Source organism: Medicago truncatula, chromosome 7 (assembly GCF_003473485.1).
Source record: "Medicago truncatula cultivar Jemalong A17 chromosome 7, MtrunA17r5.0-ANR, whole genome shotgun sequence".
NCBI classification, from domain to species: Eukaryota; Viridiplantae; Streptophyta; class Magnoliopsida; order Fabales; family Fabaceae; genus Medicago; species Medicago truncatula.
In genome coordinates, this window is record NC_053048.1 from 44,673,222 (window position 1) to 44,696,964 (window position 23,743).

The 23,743-nt window shown below is 32.3% G+C and overlaps 3 protein-coding genes across 6 annotated transcripts; all 3 read right to left on the minus strand.

The window, feature by feature from the left end:
• Nucleotides 1-62: 62 nt before the first annotated feature.
• On the minus strand, nucleotides 63-3,979 carry LOC25499109 (aluminum-activated malate transporter 2). The gene is made up of 6 exons (XM_013594262.3): nucleotides 3,605-3,979; nucleotides 3,352-3,492; nucleotides 2,684-2,959; nucleotides 1,607-1,710; nucleotides 1,331-1,474; nucleotides 63-672 (listed from the first exon to the last, which is right to left on the minus strand). The coding sequence occupies exons 1-6, from the start codon at nucleotides 3,933-3,935 to the stop codon at nucleotides 340-342; spliced, it is 1,329 nt and encodes a 442-aa protein (XP_013449716.1). The 5' UTR covers nucleotides 3,936-3,979; the 3' UTR covers nucleotides 63-339.
• Nucleotides 3,980-11,121: 7,142 nt separating this feature from the next.
• LOC25499110 (uncharacterized) lies at nucleotides 11,122-14,889 on the minus strand. 4 transcript variants are annotated; one of them, XR_003007288.2, is made up of 7 exons: nucleotides 14,617-14,889; nucleotides 14,475-14,532; nucleotides 13,800-14,102; nucleotides 13,650-13,698; nucleotides 13,148-13,242; nucleotides 12,285-12,350; nucleotides 11,122-11,842 (listed from the first exon to the last, which is right to left on the minus strand). XR_003007288.2 is itself a non-coding variant. In XM_024771508.2 (7 exons), exons 1-7 carry the CDS (start codon nucleotides 14,748-14,750, stop codon nucleotides 11,785-11,787), a joined length of 774 nt encoding a protein of 257 aa, XP_024627276.1. In that variant the 5' UTR covers nucleotides 14,751-14,889; the 3' UTR covers nucleotides 11,122-11,784. The 4 variants fall into 4 exon arrangements, 3 of the variants coding, with proteins under 3 accessions (XP_024627276.1, XP_013449717.1, XP_024627277.1); XM_024771508.2 differs by having other exon boundaries at nucleotides 12,285-12,364; nucleotides 13,800-14,099; XM_013594263.3 differs by having other exon boundaries at nucleotides 12,285-12,364; nucleotides 14,617-14,883.
• Nucleotides 14,890-16,300: 1,411 nt separating this feature from the next.
• Nucleotides 16,301-23,293, minus strand: LOC25499111 (preprotein translocase subunit SCY2, chloroplastic). The gene is made up of 12 exons (XM_013594267.2): nucleotides 22,624-23,293; nucleotides 21,595-21,683; nucleotides 21,235-21,314; nucleotides 21,038-21,127; nucleotides 20,584-20,675; nucleotides 20,064-20,147; nucleotides 19,327-19,468; nucleotides 18,939-19,055; nucleotides 18,593-18,722; nucleotides 17,646-17,769; nucleotides 17,433-17,539; nucleotides 16,301-16,965 (listed from the first exon to the last, which is right to left on the minus strand). The coding sequence occupies exons 1-12, from the start codon at nucleotides 23,120-23,122 to the stop codon at nucleotides 16,876-16,878; spliced, it is 1,644 nt and encodes a 547-aa protein (XP_013449721.1). The 5' UTR covers nucleotides 23,123-23,293; the 3' UTR covers nucleotides 16,301-16,875.
• Between the last annotated feature and the right edge of the window lie 450 nt (nucleotides 23,294-23,743).

The following is a 23,743-nucleotide window of genomic DNA, read 5'->3' on the forward strand; positions in this document are numbered from 1 at the left end:
TCAGAAGCCCATTAGACAGGTTAAATGAATTCCTCCTTTAAATAATATTATCAAAGTTAATGTTAACGGTAATTCTCTTTTTAAACTTCATCCTTTAAAATTACAAGAGTCTTATTAGTGTGAGATGACATATGAATTCATGGACTTGTATCATATACTACTTTAATTACTTTATTTTCCTATCTATATTGATACATATGTCAAATACACACTCAACCCCATTTTTAATTTATGACCCAAAATCGTAAATGGTTAATACTAACTTCATATATACATACACATATGAAAACTCAGATCATCTACGACCGGTTTTATGATGTATATAGGAAGATAATGGAGTTAGCGGGTGCGAAAACCAGCCATATCTTGAAGTTCTCCAACCTCTATAACCAATTCCCCTACCTTCTCCACCACTTCCATTAGCAAGAATACCAAGCTTGCAATTGGTAGCATTTCACCATTCTCAAATTCTTCAATCATGGACGTGGAAATGACCAAACTCAACTCTTCTCTCGTTGTTTTCAACTTATCTATAGTGTTGTCCCTTCCTTCACATTTTCTCATTTGTTTCATGCTATCTCCAACTTCTCGTAGAGTCCACACAATCCTTGACCCTATTGCCTCGCACTGTTCTAATTGAACTTTTTTGGGCTGCTTCAAAGATGCCGTAATCTTAACAAAAAAAAGATTAATTAGCACATCAAATATATTTTTTGTCATTTTGCAACTATATCATTTTCTAGATCATGCAAACATTTTAGTAAAAAAAAGAAAGCGAATATAATGTATTTTTTATAAGCCAAACACGACATCTTTTTATTCTTGCTCGTGGTAATTTTTGTTGTTTATTTTTAGTCTTTACAAATATAATGTCTTTTATATTTGATCATCATTGTTTTGTTTTAATCCTCATAAATTTTTTTGTTATGTTCCGATACAACTTTTAGACATTAAATAGTTCATTTTTAAATAATATTAACTAAAGTTAAATATGGTTCACAAGATGCATGAACTAATTTCAACGTAAATAAATATTATAAAGACGAACAATAAAATGGTAAAGCTAAAGTAAAAAGCTACTCTTTTGCTCCTTTAATTTTGTACAATAGAAGGTAAAAATTTAAAATAAGGAGACGAAATGTCAGTCTAAGATAGAGAAACCTCATAATTCAAAGAACATTTATAAAAAGATTTAAATTTACTTCCCTTTGTACCTTTCTAAAAAACAGAAAACAAAAAATATTTGACTTATACTAATAGCAAAATATGATGTATTTGACGTGTCTAAAAAGATATTTAAATTTAAACTGAATGTAAAATAAACAGCTACCTTTTTTGAGGCTTGGAAGCAACGTTCCAATGCAAGAATGAGTGCAGCTAGTTCTCGAATAACCTCTCCAATCTTTAAGTATTTTTGCCATGGGTAGGAAAATCCAAATTTCCCATGCCAGGGTTCCCATTTTGCGAAATTTGCCTGGAAAAACAAAGTATTCTTAGATTCATTCTTGATAAAAATATGATAAGCATACAACTTAAATAAAATAAAATAAAAACAGTCACAAATAAGTTATAATTCCTTTTAAGAAAAATTGCAATTATTAATTACCAATGATTCATCCTTTGACTTGGAGTTTAACACTGACTTGCAAACTGTGAAGCTGGTATCAGGTTGATTTTCCTTGACCGTTTTGGAGCATTCCTCTAAGCAACCTACAATAAAAGACCATTATATTCTTTTGGGTATATTTTAACTATTTTTTTCATTACTAATATATTAATAATATCAAACTCAATAGCATCAGTATACACTTTCTCAGCCCTTGAAGGGGTTTGTCAATTTTAGTCGCTATTTTATTTTATATGGACTAATATTATTTTAGTACCTATAGCAACTAAAAACCCTCATTTTTAAATTAAAAAAAAAGTTCAGTACTCCGAAATAATTTTTTTTTAGAGCCTAAAACTTTAAAAACCGTTATTTTATAAGGGATAAAAATATATCTAACCTTAATAATAAATAGAAGTAAATGACCAACAAATTAATCGTTGTACATGTTCAATATTGAAAAATGATTGCTTTTTATATCATTTATATAGAAGTCTATCAAGTTTTTTTTGGGATGATGTAATGAGTATAGTTATCATAATTGTACCTAGATATCATTTTTAGTGTAATACAGTCAGGTAATATCTTATATTAGTGTAACAAAAATATGGAGGGGCTGGAGCCCATGCAGCCTTGTAGGTGGCTCTGCCCCTCAAGCACAAAATAAGTCCTTTTCATTCCTTGAATGTGTACATTTGAATTCATGTTGAGGGTACTGAAGAAAGTTTTTCCCCAATTGTAATTTGTTGAATCCCATCCACTCATTTATAGAAGAATACTATTTTAAAATTTGAGCATGGTAGTCTTTGTTTAAATATTTTGGCCAGCATAAAAAAAAAGTTAGGTAGTTATATCAGGTGAATTACAACACAATAAAGGAATATGAAACTAAGGAAGGAAGACCACATTTTAACATTCTTTTGCTATAGTTTTTTTATGTCTCTTTTGGTTGATCTAGGGACCACATATTTGGTCATGAGAATATTGCGTTGTTGTTTTCATTTCATATCTCACCTAGAAAAGCATAAACTATAATATAATGAGTATATAACAATATACTATAATTATTATATATACCTTGTATTGTATTGGCAAGATTATGGAATCTTGAGACAATGGAATCATGAAGTTCATCACTGGCCCACAAAGGAAAGACGAACAAATTCACACAAATTGCAATAATGAAACCCATTAGGATGTTCAATAAACGTTCTCTTGCTAATTCCCACACTTTCACACCTGGACGTGCCCCAGATACCACTACTAGATTGAAGGTCAGCATAAATACCACCACTCCATAATCATATCTATTCTTTATTTTTGGAACTAGTCGAAAATATGTAGCAACTGATCCTGTAATCATTCATATATATATATATACTCCTTATTAATAACCTATCAACTTTCAAATATGTATATTGTAAGCTAATGGTTTGAATTTATAATACATAAATGAAAGACAAGCCAACAACAAATTGCACTGCTACAAATTTCTATATTGATCAGTGCAATTTTTGTGGGACAACTTTCGTACTAATTGTAATAATACAATTAATATATATCACAACAAAATTTTCTTGTATATATATATATATTTTTTGGTGTCCAATATTCGAACCTCAACCTTATATATATTATGTATTATTCTTAGTTAAGTTCACGGGGACATGATCTTGTATATACTACTCCACTTCAAAATATTCTTGTCTTAAGCAAAAATTGTATGAGATTTATAAAACACTTACCAAAAATATATACCGAAGTGCCAATGAAAATTGAGTTGCCAACTCCTCCAATGCTTTGTGCAAAAATTGCTGCCAAGCATCCCAATCCACCTCCTACAATGGTACCTATTCCACGATTCAAGCCTTTTCCTAGTGTAGCTCCTAACATGTTGATCAAAGTGATTAATTAACACATTCATCATTGCCTAAGAGGCATTGCTATATATAAGAATTGATAACTGAAATATATATGCTAGCTAATGAAAGTATATACCTGCATTGAATTCAGAGATGACAACAACAGTCATGATAGCCCACATTGCATTTTCACCAACTTGATCAAAGAGAGGATTCAAAATGTAAAGAAGTGATACCAAAACAAGTGAGATTCCTACTTTGATGCTATGAACCATCTTCTTAATATCATGGTCACTTTTTATTTGCTTATTATTTTTGTCCTTTGGGTTGGAAGTAATTGGAACAAAGGATAAGTTTTTATTTTTTTCAAGATGGGTATTTGTTTCATTCTTCATTTGAGCAATATTGTTGTCGTTGTTGTTGTTATCTTCTTCATTTGCAATGGATATTACATGACTTGATTCCATTTTGTCTTTATTCCCCCTCTTTTTATTTTCCCTTTCACTTGGACTGTGACCAAGTCATTCTCTTGGGGAACCCCTATTTATACTAAGCAATGTGAGTGGAGATTGATAAGGTTTAACTTGGGAAGTATCATTAGGCATGGCAACTTAATCCCACTTAAAAATAACAGATATTCCATTTTTTTTTTTTTTTTTGAGAAAAACAGATATTCAATTTATGTTAACTAATTATCATACAATGATAAAATAAAATATTTAATTGAAAGCGATTTAAAATTAAAAATAGACAAACAAAAACAAATGAAACTAATATATATACATTAATGGTGGTGGGTTGATGGTTCAAAACAAATTTGCACACACAATCAATCAAAACATTTAAAATCGTCACATCAAAACATTTAAATAAATAAATATGAGTAATAATATTTGAACATCAAAATTTTGACGACTTATGCGACAACTTATAAAACCACACTCATTAAAAAAAAACTTATAAAGCCACACTAAAAACAACTTATGACAATTTTATAATAATTTTTTCTTTCTCTTTATTAACCGAATTACACTTGAATTTTATAGGTTGTCACATAAATTAGCAAAATTTTGATGTTCACTTATTATTGCTATATACAGTATATATGGTATTTTTTGCGCTAGTATCAACATCATCTTTGGAAATCTCATTTTCTTCTCCAACACTATTAAAAATTCACATGTATCATCCGGTAAGTAAATTCAATTCAGCTGATAAAAAGTTGCTATGACATTTAATATACTGGAACATTGATTCGAACTCGCAACACTTCATTTTTCTACTGAGAGTGTGTGTGAGTTTTATTGTTAAATTTTTTTAAATAATAATTTCATATGACTCCAGAAATATATTTCCAAACGAAAAAGAAAACTACGTTTTTTCTAGGAGGATACTTACCAAGTGGTACGAGTTTGAGTGCAATCACAAGACCGTGACTGCAGTGCAAACGAAAAAAAAAAAACTATGTTTTTTTTTTCTAAAAGGATGCTTATGAAGTGCAAGTGGGAAGAGGGTTGAGTGCAGTCAACCATATTTAGTTTGTCGGATCAAGATCGAACGATCCAGATTTTAAACTCATATTTTATACTTATAAACAATTAAAATATGATGTCAAAATATACCGTTTGATTTTCATCGGATGGTCCATATATGTTGAATGCATGGCATGCAGTCATATTGCACTAAATCCACGTCCGTACAAGTGGGGGTGAGAAAAGAAATTCCCTCATCTTCACTCCAATCCTGGTAAGGTCAGCCCAAGAGTCTATTCAAATAAGCCAGCCTCTTAGTCCACTTGCTTAGTTCCCTACATAGCCACTAATTTTAGACCATTACCTCGATTTTAATGTCTAACAAAAATTATCCATGAGTTTCTAATTTGTACTGCTTCCGTTTTAAAATGAGTGTCGTTTTAATCAAAAAAAATTGTTTCAAAATGAATGTCGCTTTCAATTTCCAATACAATAATAATTTTTTCTTTTCAATTATACCCTTCAATTAATACTATGTTACACTACTTTCAAAGTATTATTTTTTCTTTAATGAAAAACAAATCAATAGTTGATTAGGATAATTTGGTAAAATTGCTATGACATTTGACTATTTTATTCCATTCTTTAATATGTGTGCAATTGGCTAAAACGACACTCATTTTAAAACGGAGGGAGTATGGTTTATTCACATTAAATGTTGCCTAATTCTAGGCATCACTGTACCTTGAACTTCCCTTAGTTGACTTTTTATGGCACAAACCCTAGTTGATTTTTTTTTTTGACAAAACTCTTGTTGACTTTTAATAGTAGAAAAAATATCTACTCACATCTCATTAAACTGATTTTCTCCATTCAATTTAGGACAAATTCAGAAGTTGCCTTACATGAATTTAATACAACTGAATTAAATTTCAGTAAATTTGATATTTGTGTCTTGACAAAAGTTTATTTGAGAATGCGTTGCTAATCTAATTCATTTCACAGCACAAATTGAATTTCATTGCCCAGCACCAATATCATATGACCATGGAGTATGAATAAGTAGCACCATTGCACCAATATCTTCTGTGCAAATTATACCTTGTTTTGCACAAACCAAGAGGACGTCCTTAATTAGTGAGTGACCTTAGTGGAACACGTATGTAATCACCATCATCCGTACATTTTATGGGGATGGTCTTTTGGAAGGAACAAAATTAGTGTAATGTTACGCAATAACGCTTATATGAGATTACATATGTCACTTCTATTTTAATTAAGGTTATCTAGTTTTGGACATACAACAACATTAAAACTCTTAGGGAGAGTTTATCACTCATTTGAATCTCACAAAACTCTTCGCAGTTGTGCGCGGATACCTGGTTTACACAAAAAAAAAAAAAATAGTGTTATTTTTTTTAGGGTAATGTTAAGAATGCATTTTAATTTTTAGCAATTTCATTTTAAAATCACTCATTTATTATTAATGAGCGAAATTCACGTGGAATCTACCATTTTAAAAATAGATTTCACACCCTCCTACAAAATATTCACTCATTTATATTAACATTTTCACTTTCATCAGAATTTGAACTCAGATCCTCGTACAAAATATACACATTAATTACATTATCAATTTTAATATATTTTACATAAACTCTCAACATTGGTGATAATCCTATTCGAAGTATTTGTTAAAAAAATCTTTTTCGAAGTATTGTCATACACTAGATATAAACACCTCTACGAGACATAATTCAAATATTGGTTTGACGTGTTGTGATAATTTATCCATTATCTTAGGCTCAACCTCCATTGATACATTATTAATTTGTCTTGTATATGTGAAAAGTGCAAACATCTAAAAAGTGACAAATTCAGTATCACCAAGTTAACAAATTTTAAGTGGTGTCATAGAAAAGGAAAAATAACAACTAATTAAATCCCTGTGAATAAGCTGAGCTCACATTAAAGATGACTCGTTGAAGAGAATGTAAATTTACATTATGTCTGAAATTGTTTTTAGTAAAGTCTTACATATCACTAATAAGACTCGATTATCAGAGTTTCATTTCTCACAAAAACTATTCCCACGAGTGAGAAGCACCTATGTAAATGATCTTTATCTATTGTTTGTGCTGAGTTCCGTGGTAGGATACACTTATCTAATAGATTAATCAGATTGCTAAAAATGTAGGCCTAATTTTTTAGATAACCCCATTTAAAACAGTCATGTTTGCACATAGAAAGACCATGCCCCGACACACTGAATTTCTCAACTTTCTGCAACTATTTTGTTGTTTTGTGAAGTAGTGGCTAGGCTAGATATTGGTTCAAAGTATTGTGTTCAAAATATTATCATATTTCAAGTGACCTTTAGGTAAGTAATGTCTATTAGGAATTTATACCTAATTAGCAAAAAATATAAACATAACTATGCGAAACCACTATAGGCGTGTGAGCCCCAAATTTAGCATGGTCCTCCTATTCCTAGACTTGTCTCTAATTGAGTGATCAAATTTCATCCAAAGTGTTTATTCAACTATAGCTCTATTTAGTACTCATTGCAACTTGTTTATAATGTATTTTATTAATTAATATATTTATTTGATTAAAATATAAACAATCGGTAAAGTGACTTATTTTATTATTATAATATTTAACCATGTCTATGTTAGCATTGCTATGCATAGCCGATCCCAAACCCGAATTAAATGATAGAGTTGTATGGCCTTGATTGCCAATGTAGAATTTTGATGAATCTCTATGAGATGGACCAAATACATAATAGTGTAAAGGCTAGGTCATTTTGCGAAAGCAACATGGTTTATAATCTGGGTACATAGTCAAATGAGCAAGAGCCACAACATCACCACTTAGATGCAGTGCAAAAAAAAAAAAAAAGAATTCTCACATCATCGTGAACGAGTGTGGGTAAAGAAGTTAGTTCATGAGAGTATGATTTATTCTAAAACATGAAATATAGAAACTTTTAAAAAAAAAGTTATATGGAAATAGGAGACATTATAACTAGGAGGAAGTTTAATTTTATGGGCCTGTTATTGATTTATTCTACTATCATACTATTTTACAAACGTTATTTGAAATAGTATATGTGTCTGTTAAAATTAATTTTTTTTATTCTAACTATTTCACTATTTTTTCTATTATTGTATTTAATTTCATTGCACTGGTTTATTAAGTGTTGTTCTGTCGAGCCAACTACGACAGAGTTAAGAGAAAAGGAAAAGAAAAGGCTTTTGAGGGGGATCAGAGCAAGACAAATAAAAAAAAAAATCTCTTATCTATTATTAATGTTATCTTTTAAGAATATTTTAAAAGGGAAGAATGATTTGAAAATTTATTGAAAATCATCCAGAACCCTAAAGTTTCCCTCTTAATTTATCTTGAGTTACTCCATATTAAGAAGTTTTGGTGTCCTTTTTCCAATTTTCCTTCTCACTTCTCATATCTTAATCTTCAAAACTACTTTTCATCCCCTTTCCTCCAAAATCTCAAAGATAACCTGAGAGTCCCGAAGTTGGTTTATGTTGTAGGGTACATTCAAATGTGTTGTGCAAGTCATTTTTGGTGAACTTTGAATCCAAAAACTCACCATTCAACAAGGGATATATGAGGCATGGTTAATTGTTATCCTGTTTTGGATCATCTTGTTAATTATCAAGGAATAAGCTTCAAAAATCACATCCCTCCAGTTTAAATATTAGCCAACTTGATATGAATCAAACAAAACCTTAACTTCATCAAAAAGAGCATTTCAAAATCCTGATTCACATGTGAAGTCTCTAAGAAAATTACCTCCACAACCTCTAATAATACTACTACATGCTGAGATGCCACCAAAATACGCCCTTTAATTCACTCTTTGTTGTCATGCCTTTAAGTAAAGACAAAATTGACCCACTCGTATGTCAAAGTTCGACATAACTTAAGAGTTAGGTTAAAACTTCGGCCCAACTAGTTTTTAGACTTTTTAACCCGGTTCAATTATTAAATTTGTTTGCATGAGTCACAGGTAGTATTCGTAATTGAATAAAATCTTAAAAAATATTTGAGACTTAAGTTGGGATATAGTTGATGAGTGTTTAGTGCCTGAACCACATTAGAATCATATGATTCCGCCATAAGATTTAGAAAAGATATGTCTTTTGCAAATTTCAACTCCTTCCACATAGTTATAAAGTCATCGCTACCTCTGAATCTAGTAATGAAAAAATTTGATAGAAACTATACGTTTATATACAAATCTAAAACTTATTTAACCATTCTTTTAAAAAGTTAACTTTTTTGGGTCTAAAAAGATTATCAATTATGTTTGTAATAAAAAATATAAAAGCGTCATTTCGTACACGGTTTCTTGTATAGTACAATGTACACCGGTGACGTTTATACGTTGAATTGTAATTTCTTATGAAGAAAAAAGCATGCACTATAATTTGTCATTTGTGTGCTTATTTAATGTGTACGACATATGTACCATCTTAACGGGTCGACAAACAATTAGAGGATATATTTTTGAAGGATATATGTTTGCACGCGTTTGCTACTTGGTTTTGTTGGCCACTGATGCAACTTTTTGGACCATAATAATAAACAAAGGAAACAAAAAATAAAACAGCATAGAAAGATGAATTCTCACGTTGGCACCGTGCAATTATCAACAACCTGCTTTTAGCTTTTAGAACTTGAAACTCACCGTGCGTTTGGTGTTTCTTTCTCACCACGTTTCATATTTTCAGTATATGTTTGGAGGAAGCTGATGCAGATGCTGAGGGCAGCAAGATGAAAGAGTACATTGATAAAATTTTGAAAAAATAACATAATTTAATGTAATCGCAAGTGTCAGTGTCACATGTCGAACACGTAGACACGCTTTCAAATAGAAGTGTTCATGCAACAAAGAATTCAATTAAGTTTCAGTTTTTAATAAGCTATTGTTGATACAAGTTAGTCATACTTTTTCGGGATTAAAAGAAAAAAGACAATCACGATGAGTCACTGCAATTTTAGCAAAAATTATACATTATAGTTTCAGCAAAATCATAGTGTCACCGTTATTTTGCAAGTGAATTCAAAGATATACTTAATCAGTGTGAAAGATAAAGCCAATGTGGTGTTCAACTAGTCAAGTTTAAAGAGTTTAACAGCTTTTGTTGGTGTTTGTCTTGTTTAGGAATATATTAACGGAACATAACAGGATGTTCACGTAAATTTTAAGGGCCCGATTGTGTTTGTGTATTATTTTTGACTAAGGATTGTTTTTGTGTTTGCTATCAACAACAACAAATTAGAAAACCATTTCCCAGGTTGAGACGTGTCTTGAGGAGAAATCACAAATCTGCCGATGTACGTATGCAATCCCATAATTCTGATATGAATATGAGTAAGACAAGATGTATTGTTGAATGCTTGTAACCAAACAGAAAATCGTGCTCTCAGCCTCAAGGTACACGAATAGTCCAAGCAAAAATTGAGAGGACATGCTTGTCAACATGATAGCATGAATTTTAGTTCACACAATTTATAAGATTATTACATAATTAAAACTATCAGTTTTGCCTTTATCTGAAATTTGACGTCTATGATTATTGTTATGCAAAAAGAAGACCTGTCTGATTTGTTTATTACATATTCTACAATGGAATACAAATAAATAACATTAAGACTGTTGAAATAAGTGGATCACTGGGCATTTATGTGCGTGGTTTATACTTAGGTACATGAGTTTATTTAGCATTATTAGCAAATGTAAATAGCTACCAACTAGCACCAACGTCAAAAAAGAGGATGGGTAATATTAGGTTGCAGTCACATTAATTATTTAGTGGAGAAATTAGGTGAACATATGTATGAATCTAGAATATGGATACACAACGAAAAGGAACCCGATGCAAAGGGAGCATTACATCCCTTGAATTGAAGTTCTACATTAATTTCAACCAATTGTTCCTGAAATGATAGGAGACCAATGACACCAAAAATTTAAAACTTTGTAGAGTGGTTAGTGGAATGGCCACTAAGTGGACTTTTATATACGAGTACTACGGAAGAAATTGTGAGGCCAGCAGTCACATCACATTACCATGAGTTTTGGAATTGCTCTTAACATATCATTATTAAAATGCTATAGTTATGTATGATAAAGGGTGTGATAATTATATATGTAAGAGATGAATAGTATTACAGTATCAACCGTTAAAAAACATTACATTATCAAAATAATAATCAAATAAAGAACAGTACTATGGCCAGTTTTGGCCAGTATTATAGCACATGCTAAATCACCAACTGAACTAAATTGACACGCAGTAACTAGGTACAGACAGATAGTTGTTGTATAACATGCATAATGTCAGTCTCAAGTGCACAGAAGTTAAGATGCAACACCAATTCAACGACATCTTCACACAATCAATTGCACATTTTATAATGCAGCCCCAGATCAAATAATTTAAACTTGCCTGCAAAATTAAAGCTACAGATATAGAAAATCTTAATACAAGGTTGGGTATAGAATCTTGTTAAGTCCTGGAATCTTTACATAACTTCCATATTCTTGGGCTTCTGTTGTCCATAAAAACTGCAATCACTGGCTTTCCTAACGGCTTTGTATAACATGTAATGTAATTCTACCAACGCCTAACATTTCTTACTTTCTTTTAACATACATGGTATAAGATGGCCTAAAATGTTGCAATGATAATGATATCTAAGCTTAATAACCCCACATCCTAACTAAACTGAAACAAGGGTACATTGCTTCAATTCAAGCATAAGTCGTATTTACAACATATCTTCCGATGTTATATTGGAACGGAGGATTTCATTCTTCTGGCATTGCATTCATGGCAAGGCCTTTTATCACATGTCGGCATTGAAACCTGTGATTTAGAAGGTGCAAATCATTTCAAAGTCATCAAGAAGCCATATAATGAAAGAGGATGGAAAGGATACAATTGGTAGATATGAAATGGAATACTATTCAGAAAGGTCCGAAATGTCAAACAGCAATGCAAATTTATTGTCCCCTGGCAAACAGTAATGATATGCTCTGACAAAATAAACTAACTAGATATACTTTAAATAGAAGGAAAAAAAATCTAACAATGACAAAATTTACTATTAACAATATAATGTGCCACATCGAGAATGAGCAAAAGAATTTTACAGTGACATGTTTTCTGCAATTTTTCACCTCCACCAACAAATATAAGTTTACCAATTATTAACAGGTAATTTGGTAAGTAGCAGCATATAAAAGGCAATTCATCTAAGCAAAAATGTGTCATCATCAGATAAATATTCATATCATAAGAAAGTTACCAGATCCAATCTTCTGAAGTAGAAGCAGCCACTTCTTGATCCTGGTTCCGACACTTAATCAGTAGCCTGAGAGGCACAATCTGAGGTGAAAATGCAGTTCAGTTGCTGGCAATACATGCAATAAGCCCCTCCAAAAAGGTGCGACATAGAAACATATAATGCATGACAACCGATTACTAAGAATTGGGAACCTCAGTCTAATAAAATAAAATTAGTTTATATCTCATTTTAGGTCAAAGAAATTACATTTATATTAAAACCAATTTCATTTTCATGCTTCAACAGGCTCATTCCCTCATAGGGGTTTATTTAATCTGTTCCATTCTTCACCATCTTAAACAGATTCTGGAAATGCCAAACGCCCCTTAAAGATGCACTGAAAGATTTATTTTTTTTCGTCCTAAATAAATGTCCTTAAGCTTACTCGGGGTGAGAGAAAAACAACTTGTTTCAGTTCCAAAGGAAAACAAGTCAACGGGAACAACAAAAGCATCAACTAAAGTTATAGCTTAAAAGAAATTAAAGAGTGATCATACTAATGATTTAATGATGAATTACAAATTGCCACGAGTTTCATTAAGTTCACAGCTACATGTGTCTGTGTGTGAGTGTGTAAATTATGTATTCACTTTATCATTCATATACAAAAAAAAGTTGGCAATATTTGAATTCAGAAAGCAGCACACATATAGACAGCACTTGCTATCTTCTTTACCAAATAAAGAAGTCATCAACATCACTCACTATAAAGGCAACACTAACAAATACAGCATATAATGACCTATGCAGACAGGAACCATCATATACTTCAAACCTAAAAACGAATAACCACAAATTAAATATGTCCTCAATGTCTAGTTTACCTTTCTGTTGTACTTGAAATCACGTTTGGGCAGAAAATGTTGAGGCTGGTTAAAAGAAGAAGGGGCCTTAATTAATACAAACAGTTTGTTAGGACCTACACAAAAGCAAGTCAAAATGCAATCATCCTGTCATTATAGAATAAAGCAAAACAAATAAGTGAGATAACAGAAAGAAAATTCCTTCAAACTAATAGTAACATTCAAACCAGTACTTCAAAGATACACCAGACATCAAGTTGGTCCAGTCCAACGGGGATTTTTGGACATCAATATGACCCTGAAGTGTTTTTATCAACGTCAATTCAGTCCCAGAAAATGTATTCAAACATCAATTTGGTCCTGAAATTGATGCTCATTTCTGCTGCAAAAGACCAAACTGATGTCCAAAATCTTCAAAGGACCAACTCAATCAATGTCTCGTGTATGGTTGGAGGACCAATTGCAGTATTTAATCTTCATATCTATTCTTCAAAATGAATCAACTAGGAAAGTCAATAACTACCAGGATAAGTAACAGACCCAGCATCCTTTGATATCAATGTTCGAATCGCCTGTTAAAGAAAACACAAAAACATGATCACTCGCAAAGCACATTGCATCCCAATCAAAAAGTCCAAAACACCGAAAGAAACAACATGGCTAATTAACGAACCTTTCTGGAAAGAGCCTCTGCAGCTTTGCTCCTAGCGAAATCATCCCCAGCATTGGAAACATCAACTCGACATGGAAATTCCAATACATAAACATTCTGAGGTCTAAGGGAGCTACCACCAAGAGCCAAAACGACTCTGTCTATGTTATGACACTCGTTGATAATCACTTTAAGCGCAGTTTGTAATTTCGAAAGAGAACTCATCAATTTATCCAATCTCTTTATTCCTACTTTGATTTCCCTCATTCTACTCACATGCATTCTCCTAAACGACGCCTTCACTTCATTTCCCTTATCTATCTCCTAACATCAACAAATTCAAATTCAAATTCCAAGCATATCACAAACATAATCAGATATCAAGTAACCACTTAATTCAAACAATTTCCACATGAACAAAAACAGTGTTTATTAATTAACTACCGACTATAGCACTATAGCATATCAAAATTTAAACAAATCGCTATTAATCTGCAATACACAGACTGTAGCACCGCCGACACATCTGATTGAGGCGTGTCAGGTGTCTGACATGTGTCGGTATCCGACATCAACACACTTGTTTAAATTGAATTATGTCATTTTCTAAAATTATTATAGGCGTGGACGTGTCAATGTCATGTCTGGTGCTAAATCACTATTATCCTGAACTGTGCTGAAAATAAAATGAATTACCAGTTGTTTATACTCGGAATGCATTGAATCAAACTCAACGCTCATATCCTGAACTGTGCTGCATAAACAAAATGCGCCTAATGGTGAAAATTTAAAACAAAATAAAGAAATGAAGAAAAAAAAATAGGAAAGGAGAAATTACGAGGGGATCTGCTGGTGCATGTAAAGAACGAAGGCAACGACGTCGTAGATGGTGTGAAAGATTACGGAGGAATCAATGGTGTCTGGTGCGGTGTAGATCTCGGCGAGATCCATCTCCGGTACCGTCTTCGACATTGCTCATTCACCGTTGGTCAATTCAAATGTTAATTTCGAACAAAATACCCGTTAATTACTGGGCTTAGATACTACCGACTAATTAAGGCCCAATGAAGAAAACCACTTCAAAAATTCTTTTTTCATCCTCCGTCCTTCTTGCGTACCCTGTTTTCGGATTATATGATTCAAAAATCTTATAGAGCGTGCGAGAAGATAGTAAAGTGGGAACCGTTTTTTAATGAGAATTTCGAAACACCGTGAATTTGTTAATTTTTTGTTAAAAAATTCTTATTTAATTCAATATACTGACACGGTGAAAAAAGAGTATAGAATAATGATATATATAACGAAAACTTGATCACAAGATGTTTTTGCTATGTTAGCCTTCACCGTAAATAACATCTCCGGGAATATAAATCCCACTTTTTTAATACTTCATAATACACAACATAATCCAAGCCAAGGTCTAGGCTCAACCCGCCCAAACAAATATTGATGTCGATGTTGTCACATGTGCCGGTTATTTGATTGTGTTATAGCCATGTCAGCATTATGTACATGTCAACATTGGGCACCCTTTGGAACACGCCCCAAGAGTTACTCTATATAAAAACTTGTGTTGCATCATGCAAGCTGTGAATTTTTCAACTTGCATGAAGTCTCTGCAATGTGGGAGTTCTATGAATTTTTCAACTCACGCACTTGTGTTCCAACATTTATATTCATAGAGTTCATAAAAATTATAGATATTGGTTATAAATTTCACATAGCATTAATTTTACATTTAAAATTTAAGAGGTCTTAAGTTTGAGTTCCGCTTGTGTTTTTGAAGGGAGGTAAATATAAATACTTTTGTGAGTATTCTTTGAACTCTAAAGTCTTCTTTACATGAGATTTCTTATAAATCTCTTTACCTAATCATAAAATCCAAAATAATATTTAAAAAATAGGATGTGTCTAATACGAATTTCTTAAAAATAATTCAAAGGGTAACCTTTACTGTTTTTGATAAAAATAATTTTTATGATGAAAAATGTTTTATTTAAATTTAAAATTTATTAAATATATAAATGACCACCTTTGAACTTGACCCATATTAGACAACCCTTAAAAAACAAATCATCAAAACCAAATATATGGAATGAAAAACCCCAATTTTTCTTCATAATAAATATCTCAAATATCTCAACTTATATTCACCTTTCACATTTTTTTATAGAACTTTTACAAAGATGATTAAAATATTATAAAAATACTTCCACGTAAATTTAGAATTTTTTAACAAAATTAATATTTAATTGTTCTCTTGTCAAAAAAAATTTGAACCTTTACAAGAAACATTTTCTATAATGTTTTAAACATTACTGCAAAAAATAAGTTGTAAACATGAAAGAAAAGGTTTGATTGGCTTTTTCAATTAAAGTTCAAAATTATCAATCACTTTCAAATAAAAAATTCTTCAATAAATAGAGACGCAAAATCAGAAGAAAAAAAAGCCAGCTGTACACAAACAAAAGATGAACTACTTATAATAAACGCTATAATTTTCGCCATAGTGCTCAAGAGGCTTTAGGGGATCATTATTCATTAGTTATTACGCTCTTCCGTTGCACCATTTGGACCGTGCTCGAAGGGTTTCACCAATCACTATACATGCAGATAACATACAACTTAAAAATCAAATGGCATGTCTCTCTTTGGTTACAATATTACTAATGCCTACCACCAAGGCCCTTTTCTGGAGAGATTAAAGGCCACTTTAAGGTGTTTAATCTCCTACATAACCTCGTTTTTACATTACACATAGTATCTATAACAAAATTTCTTTTACAAATATCAGCTGCAGCTAAAACTATAACCTAGCTAAATACTTTCCTAAAATCATCAAAATAAGTTCCTTCTGAAAGAAATCAGAAAATGAGGCTTTTGAATCGGTAGCTTGCACGCATTGATATGCAGCATTTTGCACCAGATTACTAGCAATGCTTAATGGACCTCAATACTAAAAGACCTAAAAACCAGATTTAATTCCCCAAAAATCCAAGCTTGTTGGAAATACTAGCAGTCCTGATCAATTATATTGGAAAATCTGCACAATAAGGATGCTGACGAAAGCAGGAATGATAGCATGGCTTTTCAGAAGTTATACACCATAGCGTTTCAAAGCATTGCTTAAGCCTGGCATCACATTATATGCTTGATACGATCTTCTAAGTTCAATAATGGAACCAACCTGGAAAAATAAAACCAAGGGCTGCTCAGTGAAACTGTATTAGACTAAGCAGTTGAACAAAACACTTCATAGTTTATTTTCAAAGAAAGTACATTCCAAGTGTACAATACTGTATATACTATTTAGAAATGTGACACTTGAATCAATTATCAAACCAATAATTTTCTGTAGACGAGAAAGAGATTAAAAAAATCATCTTAATAACCAAGAAATGACAAGTATTTTGGGTGATGAAAACAGTAGAAAGGATAAAATACTACAGTACTACCAGTAGGGTACTGGTGACATGCATGCGAAATGACTCAACATAACCGGTCAACGCTATGCTAGCAAATAGAAATTACTTAGAATGCAATGCAAGCCCGATAAATACAGCCGGCATGAATTTCTTTCCTGACTGTGTATGACTATTTAAGCTTGAATGCAAAGTAGAAGAATTATACAACAAGAACTGTTCTTGCACTTACAATAATTAGAACTGATGTAAAACCAATGGCAAATCCAGCATTGGTACGCCGTAAATAGTGATCGAGAACACTTGAAGTAGTGGCCAAAACACTTAACAATAGACCCCCTGCAAAATTTTCATGAGGTAGTGGATGAACATCTCATAACAGGAAAATATTAAATTTCTAAGTATCAAAAGGAGGATAAAAGTGCAGCTTTCACCCATAACAGACCCCAAAATCGCGTGGAAGCCTGAACCTTTGAGAGGTATTCTATCGTAGCCTTCCCAGGCTTAATATTTGGTATTCTTGCACCCATCTTGTTCAAGTAATCAGCAATTTCCTTTGGCAAGTTAGCCTGTGAAAAATCCACATATTAAAGGCTTTTAACAAGATAGATACAAGTTGTTCTGAATTATGATATTTTAATATAGTATGGAAATGACTTGGTGCCACATCAAACTAAGAATTCAAAATATTTACCATTACAAAATATGTACTTTTAATCATGTTGAAAATTAACAATCAGAATAGGCAGCTCAAAATTAAAATCATTGCAATAAGTAACGTATTCAGTATCATTTTTCCATATTCAAGTCCATGGTACAAGTTAATAAATCAAATATAGAAATAGTTTATTGGAATGCGTGTATTAAATTTAATCTTTTAACTTTTTAATAAATTGAATGCACAAAATTTAAGAGAATATTTCTTCTTTTAGGTTTCTTAACATATGCCCCAAGGGCACAAGTTAGCATTACCATATTTTTAATTCAGCCTACAATAGTACTAGAGAAACAAACCACTTCACTACATGCAATGTTTAGTTCAGGTTTACTCAACATTTATACTCTGCAAATCTTGGTTGAACTTTTACATAATTAAGAATCAAGTATGTCTATGTAACTAGAATTTGAAATAATGTGATACATCAGTAACATTTTGGGATACCATGCAAACTTTGTTGAAACACATATTAGTGTCTTCTTCAATGTTTTCATTTCAGACTGGAGCCCTTTTCAGACAAATTTTTACAGCAGCCTTAAGTTTAATCCATCAATTATCAATTTGAGAAAACCAATAACTTGTAACGAAATAAAGGTTAAAAAAAAAAAAAAACTAGAAACTCCTTATATCAAGTACATTGTTCAATCATATAATAGTAGCAACAAGAAACTTACAATATCAAATATATTGAAAAGGAAGACAAAGAAGGCATATATGGAATAGTAGACCCACGGTTCAGCACCAACAGAAGTGTCAGGATTCAACATTTCCTTCACATGCTCCCAAAAAGGTGACCCAAGCAAACTGCCAATTAATAGCAATTTTAGAAATTGCACTTCGCAAATGAGTAGTAAAGGAAACTTCATTATTATTTTTAACAACATGTAACTGGCAACAGGCAAACACATTTGCTAGCAAACAGAGAGAGATAGAGTGCTAGCAAGCTATGGAACCGACAAAACTTGAATCATGAGGTCAAACCAAGAGTGTCATTTGAAATACAAAACGGAATGTACATACCCAGCGACAATGCTTGGAAAGGCCAAGAGGTACGAAGTGGTCAAAACAGGCTGCATCCCTGCTGGATTTATATTGAAAGGAATATATGGCTCCACTTCAGTAATAGGTGATTGCTCCCTGTTTCAAATTGAGTCAAGGACTCAAGATTATCATTTAATTACTTCAGAAAGACATAAACTGTCTGTCATAATAAATAAGCACAATGGATTCTATTGAATCAGAATCCACAGTTTTCTGAGGTATGTAACAACTTTCCTCATGAACCAACTTGTCAGGAAATGGCAAGCAAAACTTTTTATGGGTGAGAGAATGTGATAACTCCAGTAACATCTACAGTTTCAATGAGGATAACAAGGTTCAACTGTCTGGACAACTTCAATGACATTACCTTGCAGCAGAAGCAAGTTTGAAACCATAGTACTGAAGCTTTACTTTCCTGCAACCTTCAGTTACTACAACTGCCCACATAGTGACTATGGTGAAGAGACCCAATACTGCAAGCACATAAGGCCACCAACTAACAGCACTGACTGCAATATCAAGAACTATGAATCAATACAGCCACAAATAATTCAATGATATAAATATAATAATATAGCTCTAGGTGTCTTGACCTGATTAAAGTTGTTAAAACATCTTTGTTGGGGGGGGGGGGGGGGGGGGGGGGTTCAACTGGTTTGATCTAAGGGTTAAAGGAGTTGGAAGTCCTGGCTTCAAACCCGGACGAAGGAGTAGATATTAATCTAACAACTAATTACTAACATTTGTCATTCAAAAAATATATATTCTGGCGTATGGTAGACAGGTCAGAACAAGACAGAACTAAACGTGTGAGTTCTATTATATGTTTGGTGTATATTGAAAAATAGAACAACACATAACAAAATGTCAGAAAGTGATGCATTTTAGTTCCATGGAAAAGGATGGAACCAAAGAGAACAGAACTGAACAGGCCATTTCATTATATTTTGTCCCATATGGAAGAAAACTACTCAATATAAATGCTCCTACATGCCAAACTCAAGATACCAGACATGTTACTACAGTAAGTCCAAATTTAAGCTAGAGGCAACAGAAAGGGAGGATAAAATTTTAAAAGCCATTTTTTTGCATACAGTCATGTACCTGAAAGTTGAGTTACCATTTTGTGTAATGTATCCATATACCCTATCAGTATTCCAACACATATGAAAAGAGATGAACCTTGACCTGAAGAAGGCAAATATCAAATGAATTAATAAATAATAATGTTAAAAGCAAACATCCAATGTGTGTGATTGGTGTGTCTTTCAATTGAAATGGCATAATGACTTAAGTATAGAGAATAATAAAAGTCTTCTTATCCTTTTGCAGTATGGTAGATAGACGAAGCATTTTGAAAAGGATCGATACAACCGTAAATAGAAATTGTAGAATAACTTAGGAAAAATCACAAAAGTTACATGATAAAAGCCATTTGTTTATCATTTACGGCTTAAGATTACATGACTCCAAAGTCCTGAATGAAAAGACAGGTCACTGACATTTTTAGACATCCAAAATTTATATTCATGCATAATTTTTCCCATCATATGCTCTGGTTATCTTTAAAATTTTTAACTCAAATCAAGTATGATAAAGTCAAAGTTTGTGGTAAGAAAAATACCAAATCCAGATTCTGAAATGGTATCACATATCCATGTAATAGTCATTGCACCACAAACCAACAACAAAGTTGTCACCATAACATGTTTGAACCTACAAAAGCAACACATATTTTAACAAGACTTCAGACCAAGAGTTGTTCCACCATATTTATGGTTCAGTAAAAGTATGAAAACAAGCAAAGAAAATGAGATCCGTATCTTTATAAAGCATAAAACAAAGAAATGAAATTTAGGATAACAATTTATAATGTAACAAAGACCGTTGATATGTCACTGCTATGTCCAACAATTGATAAGACTGCCTAAATACATCTGCCGGGATTACGATATCTAAAAAACCATCTTTTTAACCTTCCCGGCTTAACCTATCAAATTTTGAGGAAATATCAATAGTTAAATTATTTGTTAGATTGTTTAATTTTTTCTTTAAAAATATTGTTTTATGAAGAGTACCTGTAACTAGCAGCGTAAATTGAGTATGGAAGTGAGTAGCAAGAAACTATTAGAGCTTCCATAATTGCAAAGCCCAGTGACATCCACCAGCTAAAAGAATAAATGAACAATTCATTAATTGAGGTTCCCTATATCATGAATCACATAAATGGAGTTAGAAAAACAATGTGTAGCTAGATATTAGCTCGTAGACCCACATATAACTCTTAATCTTCTCATGCCCATCCAAACCTTCTTTCCGCAACTTTACTAGAGAAGGAACAACATGACAGAATACCTGCACATGAATATGATGTATAGATGCAGTTCATAAAAGGCCAAAATTTTGAAAGAAATTAAGCATATACAACTAAGATGAACAACACTGGACTCCACATAATAGTAACCTGTTTTATATGAATGTTTAACATTAGCAAAAAGATCGTGAAAGAATTGAAAACGATAATCATATATAACTAAAGGAAGTTAAACATCCTTTGGCCTTGAAAGTAACAAGCAGAAAAACAACTTAGCAACAATTATCTGTCTAACAAACTCAGTGAACGAAAGGGGTATACCTGCATAATAATGGATGCTATTATCTGAGGACTGTTTCCAAGCTGGAAAAGAGACAGCTTCAGCTCAGAGGAGAAGTCACCAAGTTCATCTGTCAGAAGCTACATGAATGACCGTTCACATGTATAAACTCATGAATATTATTCAAGCGATAAAAAATGGACTTGCAAAAACAGCACTTGAACACCAGGAGACTGTTTGGAAGAACTTATATAAACAGTTTACAACATTGTTCATAAGCTATTTTCAGCTTATTCCATAAATTCTCCCAGATAACCTATGAAAAAAGCTTATAGCTTAACGAAAACAATCTAACTTTATTTTATATTTTGCTATAGAAATAGTTTATACACAAGCACTTATCATGATAAAGCACTTATGCTATAATATAGGCTAGAAATAAGTTATTTATCCAAACAGGGCCCAGTTCAAATAGAAGCACTGGAAATTCTAATGGGTTTTGATGATTTATGTAGATTTCATTCCCCGTATAATGGGGCTCGAGTATGCAACATTGATACCTCATATTAAATGGAGAAATGATATTTGTACAACTATTTTGTGACAACTCTTTCTCTCATACTCACATTGTGTTCTTATTTTCTCTCTCTATTGCTGGTTTTCGTGTCAATACCTACATTCTTTGTATATCTTTGGTTGTCCTGTAGGTTGTCTAAAAAATGGTTGTTCAAATAACATCTCTATTAAATGTGTCTCTGGTGTCTGACACATATGATTACATTCAATCACTTCCATTTTTTCAAACTATTACCAGTGTTAACATGTCATGTCGTGCATGATGTCTGTATCAATGCTTCATAAGCAATGGGACCCGTATGAATCGATATTAAAAGATAGTCACAAGCTATACATTGAGCTTAAACCCAATTTCTAAAACCACTAGCAAACATTTCTCCTACTAATTTTTTCATTCAATCATGGCCCTTTTGGATTTTAAGCGAGTTTTAAGGCGAATATCATTCAATTTTCAATGAAAACTCAAAAAAAGGGAATTAAAGTGTGTAACTTACCGACAGATGAACCAGAAACAAAGCTCATATAATCTTTAGGTATCAACCTTCTATCAAACCCAGGAAGAGGAATAAAATAACCAACACGACTAATCACAATTAACACAGCAGTAACAAACAATCTCCTCCTAATCTCGCTTTTAAAAAACGTTTCAGCAGCACCATTAATAACGGAACCAAAACGCACAAAATTCAGAAACCTATTCTTGAACATTCTAGGTTTGAACTCTAAGGTTCCCGGAGAAGCAACAATTGCTTCACCATCGCCGCCACGAGTTTCCGGAACAAGTTGTTCACTCAAAATCGGGGTCTGAATGTGCGGCGTATGATTGGTTCGGAGTCGGTCGGAGAAGTTAACGGAAATTCTGCGTTGAAGCGAAGGTGAATTTCTTGTGAAAATGGAAATTCTAGTTTTATGGAGAATCGTGTTGGGTTTGGGTTGGAAATTGTGGGGATGGAAGTGATAGAATGAGGAGAATCGCGTTGCAGTTGCTTCCATGGCTGGACTTCGCAACAGTGATAGAGTGAGTGCTGAAACTATCCAGACCAAAAACGTCACTCTTGTTTTTTTTTCTGTTTTTGAAACCAACGTCACTACTATATCTAATGTATGAAATTTAAGTGGCACTTGAAAATGAATCTCAAGTGCTGAGTGCTAGTGAGAGAGTTAGAAAGATATCTTGTCTTGATGATATTTTTACCCCCAAATTTGCAAGATAATATATTTGTATAACTATTTTTTACCCCCAAATCCCTTAATCGATGTACGATTAAAAATATACCATTAGATTTAACCAAAGGAAAAACATAATAAGAGTATGTTGTTAGGGATGACATGCATATTTTTTAATTTTAGAATAATACTTAAATACTTTGATTATTTTTTAGACATGATTCATCATATTCGTGACATGATTTGTTCTAAACGACATTCTATACACTATACACACATAAAATCCAAATCTTTGAGTGAAAATACGCTATAACCTGATAAAATCAAATTTTACTATAAGGATAATCAATTTACTATAGAGATTGACTATTAAATCTTAAAAATCGATTTTTGTTTTGTAAAAATAGATTCTAGCCATTTTAACTGTCATTTGTAAAAATAGATTTT